Consider the following 13373-nt stretch of genomic DNA (forward strand, 5'->3'; position numbering starts at 1 on the left):
TAAGGAACAAAGCTATGATTGCTGGTAATGGACAATCCTTGTTTTCCTGAAGTCCGAGAAAACTTTTTATCTTTCTATAGCTTTTAACCTCCATCTGTCAATCACTGCGGGGTTGCCCTGGTGACCTGTATCGTTGCATTTGGGGACTGAAGGAGGAGTGGAGGATGTCAGCATTGCTTTTTTGATTGACAGGCTTGTCAGGACCGGCCAGCTGAACGGCTAGAAGCTGTTAAGCACGGGTCATTAGAATACTAGCCACGAGCCTCGGCGGGCAAGCTAATCAGAGCTGAAATAAAGGGTGAGATTGCGAGAAAGAGAAAGGGCTTATTTAAAGTCAATGCTATGCATAAATACATTACAGGCCGATATAATCTTAGTCACGGTGGATAAACCTCATCTCTATCTCGCGCACATATATGCATTCAAACGCAGTCATTCATTATCGTGTGCTACGTCACACAGCTGGTCTTTCTTAGCCGCGTGTGTGTGCATGCAGATATATGAAAATATATTCATATGACACGGCCGTGTGTGTGTGACTTTGCGTGGCACGGATACAGATGAAATGACGGTGTGTGAAATAGAGAGACACTCCATTGCATTCCGGGACGGTTAGCGCCGATATTTAGCTGATCCGGGGTCAGTATGCAAGCTTTCTGCCTCGGCTCCTCCCGTCTCTAATAACATTTTGACGTGCGGATCTGCTTTGAAATACTGTTTAAGCGTGCAGCGGGGGGAGTCAGCTGATAACTTTTCATTCATAATTAACACAGGGCGAATGGGGGCCGAACGTGGGCCGTTGGAAGGAAATTGGACTGTCAGGGTAGGGCGAGCGGGGGGCGAACGAGGGCAAGCGCAGGCTGAGTGAGGGCGGAGCGCGGGGTGGGGGGCATTTGACCCCATCACAGTCCGGGGGCCGCGTCATAATTTGTTCATTTGGTGCCCATCAGCCGGCCGCCGTTGCTGCAGTGACCCTGTTCTTCTCGGAGCACACTCAGTGCCGTCCTCATTATGACTCTGCAGCAAGGTAGAAATGCACGCAGAGACGCAGACTCATGCTGTCAATCACAAACGTGTTCAATGCTGTACACAAACAAAGTGTAGCATACATAAATGCACTAGAATGTATACGCCAAGGCTTAACATGTCATTAGTTTGTGTACTAATATTTTTGTAGGAACTGACAGATTAAATATCTTGTTTTTTTATATTGGCATTGTTTTGTGCAAACTGTCGACATTTCTGTGTTTTCTCTTTTATTTGTCTTTTGTTCAGGATAAAGAAATTTCAGGCTCTGAAGACAAATTTGAATGGCATTTGCAAGGCATTGAATGAAACTTGATATTGAGTGGGAAATATTGAAGAAATGTTCTGGCTTCAATACAAGTTAAGCTCACTCGACAGCATTTTTGGCATAATGTTGATACCACAAAAAAAAAATATTCATCACTTGTTTATTATAAAATAATAATAATAATTACAGTTATAGTAAGGAACTTACAATGTAAGTGAATGGGTTTAGTCCAAAAAACAAACAAACATTTAAATACAGTTTCAAAAGCATAGGCAAAAAATGTCAACATTATCTATGGGTTAATATTATTTTAGTGTCATAAAGTTGCTTCCTAACCTTATTTGTGTAAATTTATATCCAATATTACGTTACATTACCGATAGACCGATATATCGGGTGATATTTGTCCATTTTGCAATTATCGGCATTGGCCGATAACAGCGTTCACTTGGTTTATTAAAAACAGTGGTTAACTTTCCTTTTTGTTCTTCTAAATCTTCAAAAGTTGATGAAAATTTGAGTAAATATTGCATAAAATACTTGTTTGTTTTGCTTAAAAGTTTAGTCTACATCTGATTTTCTGTTATTAAATTGAATTTTGTTTATCGGCATTTATATCCGCCATCGGCTATCCTGCTATCTAGATATTGGTGTCAGCATTGGTCAATGTAAAGCCTGTATCGGTCGACCATTATATAACATGAATATTACAACGGCGGTAAACCCTGTAATCTGGTAAATGCCGTAACGCCGGTAAATCCCTGAATATGTCACACTAAAATCATGCTAGCACATATAATGTTTACATCTTGTGGCTATACTTTTGAAACAGTGTGTATTTTAATGTGTATGACTGGCCCCCTTCATTTCCATTGTAAGTGCCTCAATGTAACGGCAATATTTATATTTTTTAAATAAAAGATGGGTGAGTCGAAATTATTTGTCGTAGTAATGAACAGTATGCTGTCGATTGAGCTTAACTTTTAAATGGCAGGATTTGATTTTTTTCATAAGAATTCAATTGCATTACTATTGAATGGCTCTAAAATTATTAGTGGTGTTTGCGAAGGCTGCAGAAAATCTAGTAATTTAATTTTGTGTTTTTTCCCCCATCTATAAGGCCTTTTATATGTCAGCAGAAAAGCCGTTTTTCTGCTGACGTCTGCTCAAGTTTTTTTGTTTTTAGTTTTTAAATAAAATAATTAGAATTACAATAGAGTAATGTGCGTTTATGTATCATGCACAAACAGAAAAATTAAGAATGTAAATGGGGTCAATTTTGATTTCATGTGCATGTTGACAAAAGAGAAACACATACATTCCTTCACATTTATTGTAGTGCCTTCATTAATCACAGTGTTGCTTGGAATCTGACAGAATCAATGCAAAAGCACATACACACACACACACACACACACACTGGCATTCCTCTAAATTACATTTTTCTCTTAAGACACCAGATGGACAGTATAGACAAGTATCATAAACAAATGAATTAGATTTCAAAGAGAAATGGAGAATAGATTTTTAATTCTCTCTGCTGCATGTCCTCTGTTTATCCTCGCTTACTTTACCTCTTTCTCTCTCTCGGCTGGCAGATGCGTTTTGCATCTGTCAGCAGGTTTGGGTGGATGCTGGACAGAGAGGATGCTGGGATGTGAAGGTGACTAGAGCGACTTGTCATCCATCATGGAGGTTTCCTTTAAGCTCATCCATAATAGAGCCTCTCAATCAAGCTCCCCTTCACATGAGACATGTCCGAGCAAGTGTGTGTGTGTGTGTGTGTGTATATGAGACGACATGGTCAAGGTTACTCTTTTCTTTCGGTTATTTACTCTTTCACTGCCCAGTGGAGTTAACCACTTTATGGGACACAAAGTGTGTGTGTTATATTGGTGATCATAAGTGATGTGTTGTATATTGGGTTGTCCAGTCCTTGAGGATATGGACAGGAATGGTTATCATGAAATGGTGGACACGACCTGTGTGAATATGTGTGTTTCAGTGTGGTAAATGTGATCGGCGGTAACATTACGACTACTTTTATCAACACAGACGGGCTTGACAGCTCCAAAAGTACAGCGATAAATTCATGAACCGTGTGTGTGTGTTTGTTTTGAGAGAGAGCATACAAAAGGATATGACACATCTAAAGGTGGTTTTATCTTTACAGAACTGCAATGTTCATATAAAGCTACTATTTCAGATAAACCAGCTAATTCATACTGATAACTGATTTGATTATTTGAGCGTGAATAACCACTAAATTTCTTTCTGTTTATCGTACAAAGTGATTGTCTGTCTTTAGAGGACTTAGAATTGAGCGCTTGAGTTGCATGGACTGCTTTCATGAAATTTTTTAAAGCTTAAAAAGTAACCGTAAATAATGATAATTTGCATTATTATTACAAATTTACTTAATGCATTTAGTTCTGGTATAGCCTAGGATTAATTGATTCTATTCATATTATTCTCATTTGTAAGTCGCTTGGGATAAAAGCATCTGCTAAAATGCAAAAATTGATTTTGGTTTGTCTAGCTTCAGTTGTGCCATTGGTCATGTTGATTTTAGGGGAAAAGCAGGAGAACATGGAAAGTGCTCCACAGAATGTGGTGCAGATATCTTCAAAATTCTACATATGCCCTGCCCTGAGCATGACTGCAATATTTTTATCTTCTTTTGGTAGACTGATATTTCGGTTTTACTGATTAATTGGTGCCGATAGTTGCTTTTCGGAATGATTGGTCATTGGCAAAAGTCTATGCAGATAGTTGCAGGTAGTTTTATATTTTTAAGTGTTCTTTTACAGTTATTCTACAGTTAGAACGGCATTGTTCCACAGTGTAACTTTAGCCTCTAGAGATAAAATAAAAACAATCACTGACACCTACTTAAAATCCCCAGATTTGCTGTATCTGTCTTTCATCATTGACAGTATTCAAACAATATTCGTATCTTAAGAAAGAATCATACCTCATCTGGTGAAATATACTATGTGTGTATGTATGTGTGTTGTATGTATGCATGTATTTAGACACCACTCCAAAATTATAAGTTTCACCGGATTGACTATTTATTGGACAACACTTCTCCCAAATTCCAAATAAAAATATTGCAATTTAGAGCATTTATTTGCAGAAAATGACAACTGGTCAGAATAACAAAAAGATGCAGTGTTTTCAGACCTCGGATAATACAAAGAAAACAAGTAAATATAAATTTTTTAACAACACAATACTAATTTTTGAATTTAGGAAGACTTCAGAAATCAATATTTCGTGGAATAACCCTCACAGCTTTCATGTGTCTTGGCATGCTCTCTGCCAGTCTTTCACATTGCTGTTGGGTGACTTTATGCCACTCATGGCGCAAAAATTCAAGCAGCTCTGCTTTGTTTGATGGCTTATGGCCATCCATCTTCCTCTTGATCACATTCTAGAGGTTTTCAATAGGGTTCAGGTCTGGAGATTGGGCTGGCCATGACAGGGTCTTGATCCAGTGGTCCTCCATCCACACTTTGATTGACCTGGCTGTGTGGCATGGAGCATTGTCCTGCTCGAAAACCCAATCCTAAGAGTTGGGGAACATTGTCAGAGCAGAAGGAAGCAAGTTTTCTTCCAGGATAACCTTGTACATGGCTTGATTCATGTGTCCTTAACAAAGATGAATCTAAACGATTCCAGCCTTGCTGAAGCACCCCCAGATCATCACCGATCCTCCACCAAATTTCACAGTTGTTGCGAGACACTGTGGCACTGTGTCTAACCACTAGATGACCAGGTGTTGGCCAAAGCTGAAAATTGGACTCATCAGAGAAGATGACCTTACTCCAGTCCTCTACGGTCCAATTATTATGGTCTTTTGTAACCCTTAGTCTGGCTCCTTGCTTCTTATTGATGAAAGGCTTTTTCTATCTTTGTATGAGTTCAGCCCTGCCCCTAGGAGCCTGTTTCAAACCGTCCTCGCCCTCCACTTCACCCCAGCTGCCGTTTGCCTTTCTTTTTGTAGGCCACTTGATGTCATCCTATGGTTGTTGGGTGACATTCAAATGAGTTGACAGTCATCCCGGTCAGTGGAGAGTTGTTTTTGCCCTCTGCCGGTCTGTAGCTTTGTTGTCCCCAATGTTTGCTACTTAACCTTGTTCTTATGAACAGCCGTCTTTTGAAATTTTAAGGATGGAAGCAACCTGACGCTCACTGTATCTCTCGGCGAGTAAAGCCAGAATTTAACCCTTCTTTTCCTCACTGAAAACTTTTCTTTTCAACTCATTTTGGTTTAGTCAATAGTTATATTTTGATTCCAATTACCTTTGAGGTACTACTAGCACTGTTTCTGCCATCCTGATGGTCCTATTGCAAGAGGATAGTGATAACCACGGCAGTGATTTTTATACTTTTCCTCGTTAAATAAGATTTGGTCACCTAATCAGTACCTCATTAAGTAGAATGAGGTGTGCTTGGGTTGGAATTGAACAGACACTGGAATGGAATGGCTGCCATACATATTGAGATGCTGATTTAAGAAACCTTTCGAGTGATCTCTAAATTTTTTCTGTATATTTAAAAGTCCCTCTTTATGCACCAAATCTTCATTTTATTCTGCAAATTATTGGGACTTTGTTTGCACAAATAAACTGCATCTGGGATTTTATTAATATTGTATGGAATGACTAAGAAAATATTTTTAACGTTCAATAAATCAATTAAAAAAAACCTATTGGCTGATGAATTGGTTATCGGTATTGGCAAAATCCACTATCTGTCGACCTTTACTTTTATTGCATATTGTCTGCCTATAAAACAATCCATAATCAGGTTGCAGGTGGAATCTATATCTACGAATGACTGCTGTAGTAGTAGAAAGCAGAGCCACAGCCAATAAATAAATAGTTTTCAGAATTGTCATATCTGTCCAGGTGTTTGGGAGTGTCCTGTAGAGCCAGAATACTGCTTTCACCCTGCAATCTGTTCTGCTGTCACATGAGCTAGAGAGAATCCAGAGAGTCAGGACTAATGCATTGAGATGTCTCTGCACTTTGCACACTCGTCTTATCAACGGCAGCCAGTGTCACAGGATACAATTCAAGCATTCAGGCATGATGCTTAGCCTTTCTTTATGTGGCCGTTACAATGATTTTCTAGAAGAAAACTAGTCTAATGTAGTCCTTATAATGTGGGAACGTTTGTGATCAGGAATACACCAACATAAACTATAGTGTTTTTAATGTTATGGCCAGTAACCAAAATGATGACTGGTATTTAGGGTTGATATTTTTGGAAATATCAAGGAATTTTAAAGAAACACATGAACATGAAATGACTTGATATGACTTGAAATAATATTAATATTTGAGATGAAAGAAACCACAGAGTGGTACAAGAAACTAGCACAGCTGTGTAGTATGCCGGTTGCCTGAGACAATGATCAGTTACACTTATTAATAGTCATTAGACAATAATATACTGTGAGACTGTTAAAAATGACCTGTTCTGATGAGCTGTTTGTTGTGTTTCTAATCACCTAATGGTTCACCTTATGCAGGTGTTTCCTTCTCTATCTCTGTGTATTTTCGTGCCTGTCAGTTTGACGCAGTTTCTTGGTGTGTACGTGTCTCCCTGCAGGCGACTTCTCCCGTGTTTGTGCCGGAAACCTCGCATGAGCTTCTCCACAGGATGACGGGTAAAGGTCTGTCCGCCCAGTACCGCTTCACCCGCCAGCCCTGTATCTATGGCAACAGCATGGTGTCTCTGCAGCTGACACTAAGCAACACTAGTGACCAAGCCCTCGAGAACATCCACATCTCAGAGAAGAGCTCCTCTGGACAAAACATCCACTGCATTAACAATATCGGTGAGCATAACTCACCAATAAACTGAAGGGGTTGACCCGATTACCTGTGAATGTGTAATGAAAAGGGGCAAAAAATTAAGAACAGGATTTCCCTTACTCTTGCTCTATTTTGGAATAAGATTTTGATGTACAATGTAAACATACTCTTAAAGGGATAGTACACCCAAAAATGAAAATTCAGCATTTGTTAACTCACCCCCACATTATTATAACCCTATAAGACATTCTTTCTTTTTCTTAAAACAAAGGGAGACATTGTGAAAAAAAAATTGTGCTCAGTGATGTCATATAAGGGCAGTTTATAGTAACCACCTCTTCAAGCTTAAAAAAAAAAAAAAACATCAAAAGTATAATTCAGAATTCTAATAGATTATTCCATGAAACTCATGATTGGTATGAAAGCATATGATAAGGTTTGGTGAGAAACAAACCGAAATCTAATGTATTATTTAGTGAACATTTTCACTAAACGTTGATTTCCTGTGCATGTTCATGACAGGGCACCAGAGTAACAGTTCACAAAGCCCCCTTGATACAATGGGGCGTTCAAGCGAAAACTCGATTTGTTTATCTAAAAACAGGTCCTCCACAGCGATTGCCCCAACAGACAATAACACAGCTGCACATAAAACAGAATTTACTAAACATGTCTGAAAAATTTGTCATCAAAGTATTTATGCATTTCTATGCCCAGCCTCATTTTTGGAAAGTTTTTGAAACGTTGCCAGTTCACAGTGAATTGAGTTACCCGTGCGATACCGAAAATAGAAAACGGGCAATCGATAGAATTTACCATCACTCATCATGGCTGGTTAGGACAGAAACTCTGATTAACATAGAAATAGAGTATCGTTTGACGTCAGGTTAGGACATGGTGGGACTGTGGCTACCTGTAGCCTCCTCTATGTTTCTGTTTGATTTACGAGTACTCATATTTTTACAACATTCACAATGAAAAGCTCCTTCCCATGTCCACCCAAAACATCTATTGAAGCTTTGGCCCATTTTAAACCTGGTATTAACATTCATCTAAGGTAATCCAATCACAAGTGGACAGCACTATATATTGGTGTAAGCAGGGTCAAATGCATCTCTAATGACATCATGAGAACCACACACTGACATAACATGTAATCAAAGTGTAAACTTTGCTTGCTAGGTACAGCTTTAGAGGAATAATCTGGGTTCAATACAAGTTAAGACTCGTCACTCCTTTTCTTGAAAAAATAAATAAAAAAGCAAATATGTGGGTTACAGTGAGGCACTTACAATGGAAGTGAATGGGACAAACAATATGCATGCTAACATGATTTTAGTGTGATAAAATCGCTTGCTCACCTTTTCTTTTAGATGAATCCAATTTTACTGCCATGAAGACGTAAAATGACCGTAAAAACAACGATTTAAACAACTTTTACAACTTTAAATAATACACAAGTTTTAACAGAAGAATTTGGAAGTGCTTTTATAAAATTATAACCTTCACATTTCTGCCTTTTAAACCGTCCAATATTTGTCTCCATTCACTTCCATTGTAAGTGCCTCACTGTAACACAGATTTTTGCTTTTTAGAATAGGGGCATGTCAAATTAGTTTTTTGTGGTAATAAACTTTATGCTACAAATGCTGTCGATTGAGCTTAGCTTTTTGAAAGTGGAATATTCCATTAATACCATTTGTAAACATGGCTTAAACTGCAAAAATAGGAAATTCATAAATAGCCGATACTGCCCATTTTTTTTATCTTGATGCCTATTGGGTGTGTTCTGCAACAATACAGGGAGGTTAGCCAGTCACAACAGAGGTCTTTTACATAATGAAAGTCTTGAATGTTACATATTAAAAACATCCTGTTTAATGGAGAGAGTGCAGAAGTGGTCATATAAAACTAAATAGTGTTTTTGGTGTAAAAATGCTACAAAAGTGTTGAATATGGAGCTTTTAAGTTAAAAAACACAAAATTATCAGATGACATGCATGTTATTTGTAGATGCATTTATGATGTGTTTAGTACATGTTAAGAGAGATTCACGTTATTGTAGCTGTTTTCGAAATTCATAAATATTAGATAAGAAGCCCATTGTCCTGAAACGTCTCCAACATGCTCACACACATTTATGGTTTCTCTCCCTCAGTTTTTATTAATCCAGCTGATATGATTTCAGTCCAAGTATTGATTAGCTGAGGTCCTCTCATCATACACACAGCACACACACTCAAATATCCTATGTTTGACCTGTTTTCCTCACTTTCTCTTACATTCTGTCACATAGTAGATAAAAATAACAAGGAATAAAACAGTTCTTACACATTCACAGGACGTGCCTCAATAATATTGAACCATTCTCATGATTTTAAAGCTTTCAGAGATTCATTTCCTGGCCTGGAGAGAGTCCATTTTATTTTTCACTAAATACAACTTCGGGCGGCATTGAAAATGTGTCTTCTCTTGTCTTCCTGCCTTTTGCACTTTTATACCCATCACTCTTTCTTTCTGTGGATCTTGCTGTGTGCTTTGCATCATACTGCATAGAGTTAGATTGATGGATATATAAATGTAACTCTCATATGTGGCCTTGATTCCTCAGATATTCTCCTGACTGACGTGTCTCTCTCTCTCTCTCTCTCTCTTTCTCTCTCTCTCATCAGAGCATTTGGAGCCGCAAGCGTCAGTAACAGTGTCTATGGGTGTGGACTTCAATGACTCCACACAAGCGGCAAACTTCCAGCTCTGGTAAGAATTGACTGCTTATGTGCAGCATACAATGTTATATACGGCATACAATAAATACTCTATACTATAAAGCATACAGCCAGGACACTCCACTACATTTTCCTTCCCGCCGGTCCTTAAAAGGTCTTAAAATGTCAGTTTTAAAAAAAATATATATATATATTTAAGGTCATTAAAAGCCTTAAATATCTTAAATGGGATAACAAACGTTTTTTTAAACAAAAGTGAAGACTGTATTTTTGCACATTCTCCAAGCATGCTGATGATCTACTGTTGAGGAAGTGCTGCTCAAATTTGTTGTATGACAGTGTTCCCTTTATGGTGTTTATGTTGTAATACATTGTAGATGGTTGTAAGAGTGTATATTATATTTCCCATATCTGTTTGTGTGAGCAGCTGAGCGCACATAAATGTCAAAATAAGAGTCACTCTTATTGTATTTCAGGCTTGATTATAGTTTAAAGACCTGCGTTGTACACCGCAAAGCATAAGAGCTTATAGATTTATACATTAAATATATTGATTTAAAAAAATATAGCCGAATTAGTCAGTTATCGTCCTTCCTTTCAGCACATTATTATTGTGAGGTTGACATTGTAAGTCAACCTTATTGTCACAATTTTATCAAAGAATGCATATCACTGTTTGAAATCCACCCAATTGTTTTTCTAATAACTTTTCTTATCAGAAAAGGAAAAGCATGTGTAACATGGTTGCTTATATGACAATATCAAGATCATTTGCACATCCTGATGGGTTTGACTTAAGCCTTCATAAATGCTGTTAAGGTGAGCCAAAACTTACTAAAGAATCTAAAAAGGTCCATAAATCCTGCCTTTACAAATCATGGCATCATTATTCAAGAAAAACCCTCAAATCAGCCAACTCCGACTACACGGAGAATGAGGTATGATAGTGTTTGCTTTACTAAAAAACAATGTTCTGCTAAAACCCCAAACATTAGGTGCTAGCATGTCATTATACAGATGAAATTACTGTTGTTCGTTATCCTTACACATGCAGAAAAAAAGACAAAATTAATCATTCCTCATTTCCAATTTTTTTTCGTTAATAAATTATTACCGAATAGTGTGAACAGTAATAATATGCATTACATTTTTTAAATAATGTAAATCAGAGTGATTACATTTCTCCACAAAGCTTGTAATTGTTTTTTCTTTTTTCGATTATGCCGGAGGCTTTTGTGATCGATACAGTGAAATAGCCAGGCGTGAATAACATCACCATAAACAGCCGAGCAAGAGAGAGAGAGAGCCAACGGTATATTATGTGTGCTAATGGAGCCAATGTGAGTTCAATGACATGGAGACGAGCAGGCGCAGGTCAGCCCTGTGTGTGTATGTGTGTGTGTGGCCCTGGACGAAAGCTGAGCTCAGGCAGTTGGTTTAAGGAGGAATTCAGCCCCTCTTTATCTGTGCCACATCAAGAGATTATGCCGAATTACAAAGAAATACCTGGATTTATTTAGCAAGGTGATCCCTAGTCGCTTATTTGATCACTGTATCTTTTCATGCCTGTTTTCCCTCATGACCTGATTTTGGGGTGAGCCTGTATTCCTGCCCCTGGCTTCACTCCTTGGTTTGCTTCCTAATACCTTCATAATGGGTCTTTAATGTCAGATTTGAGTCTTTATCCTAGTATGCGACTTTCCTCCAGCAGGCCACAGGGAGTAATCAGTGATAATGCTAATCAATATACAGTTGAAGTCAGAAGTTTACATACACTTAGGTTTGCATAGACTTTTTATCCACTCCACAGATTTAATATTAGCAAACTATAGTTTTGGCAAGACACAAGACATTTTTCCAACAATTGTTTACAGACAGAATGTTTCACATTTAATTGATTATATCACAATTCCAGTGGGTCAGAAGTTTACATACACTAAGTTAACTGTGCCTTTAAGAAGCTTGGAGGATTCCAGAAAATTATGTCAAGCCTTTAGACAATTTAGACAATAGCCAGTTAGCTTCTGATAGGAGGTGTACGGAATTGGAGATGTACCTGTGGATATATTTTAAGGTGTACCTTCAAACTCAGTGCCTCTTTGCTCGACATCATGGGAAAATCAAAAGAAATAAGACAAGACCTCAGAAAAAGAATTGTGGACCTCCACATGTCTGGTTCAACCTTGGGAGCAATTTCCAAACACCTGAAGGTACCACATTCATCAGTACTGTACAAACAATAGTATGAAAATATAAACACCATGGGACCACGGAGCCATCATACCGCTTAGAAAGGAGATACATTCGGTCTCTTAGAGATGAACAGTACAACAGCAAAGGACCTTGTAAAGATGCTGGAGGAAACAGGTAGACAAGTATCTATATCCACAGTAAAACGCATCCTCTATCCACATAACCTGAAATGCTGCTCCAAAACTGCCAGAAAAGTCAGACTACAGTTTGCAAGTGCACATGGGGGCAAAGAGCTTACTTTTTGGAGAAATGTCCTCTGGTCTGATGAAACAAAATTGGAACTTTTTGGCCATAATGACAATTGTTAAGTTTTGAGGAAAAAGGGTGAGGCTTGCAAGCTGAAGAACACCATCCCAACCGTGAAACATGGGGTTAGCAGCATCATGTTTTGGGGTGCTTTGCTGCAGGAGAGACTGGTGCACTTCACATAATAGATGGCATCAATGCTACCAAATACTAACAAATTGTATGTAAAATTCTGACCCACTTGGAATGTGATGAAAGAAATACAATTATTAATAAACTATTAATCTGATATTTCACAATCTTAAAATAAAGTAGTGATCCTAAATGACCTAAGAAAGAGAATGATTTCTATGATTAAATGTCAGAAACTGAAAAACTGAGTTTAAATGTATTTGGCTAAGGTGTATGTAAACTTATGACTTCAACTGGAAGTATCAAAATAGAAACAACTTTTTTGCCTTTTCATATCTTTAAAGCAGCTTCTTTCTTCCCCTTTCTCTGTCTTTCGCCTCTTTCTATTTGTGGATCTTTGATGATGGATCCAGTGGCAATGGCAAAACTCTTCTGTTTCTGAGCTAATTGGCTAGTTATGATGTAAACTGGCAAACCTGACAATTAATATCTTCATTCTCTTACTCATTTGGAATGAGAGGGCGGACATAATAGATATAGAGTACAATAGATAGGGTTCCAATCTCTTACACAGACTTGCTCAAAATATTTATACATCATTTTAAAACTATGAAACGTTTTTTAAACAAGGTTGCATATGAGCACCTGATAGGTGGCTCAGTGGTTGAGGCTGTGGGTAACTGACAAGAAGGTCAGGGGTTCAAGCCTCAGCACTGCCAAGATGCCACTGTTGGGCCCTTGAGCATGGCGCTTGACCACTATCTTCTCCATGGGTGCTGTATCTTGGCTGACACTGCACTCTGACCCCAGCTTAGCTGGGATATGTGAAAACAAATACATTTCACTGTATATATGCAAAAATGTATGTATATGTTTGACCATAATAAAGGCTGA

At 38.0% G+C, this 13373-nt stretch overlaps 1 protein-coding gene across 1 annotated transcript in view; it reads left to right on the top strand.

Moving 5' to 3' along the window:
* Nucleotides 1–13373, top strand: part of LOC127627621 (AP-3 complex subunit beta-1-like) — a 105703-nt gene that overhangs the window by 65804 nt on the left and 26526 nt on the right. Inside the window, 2 exon segments of the mRNA XM_052104081.1 lie at nt 6917–7145; nt 9795–9879. Coding sequence (XP_051960041.1) covers nt 6917–7145; nt 9795–9879 — 314 coding nt within the window.

Source organism: Xyrauchen texanus, chromosome 34 (genome assembly GCF_025860055.1).
Source record: "Xyrauchen texanus isolate HMW12.3.18 chromosome 34, RBS_HiC_50CHRs, whole genome shotgun sequence".
Classification (NCBI taxonomy): Eukaryota; Metazoa; Chordata; class Actinopteri; order Cypriniformes; family Catostomidae; genus Xyrauchen; species Xyrauchen texanus.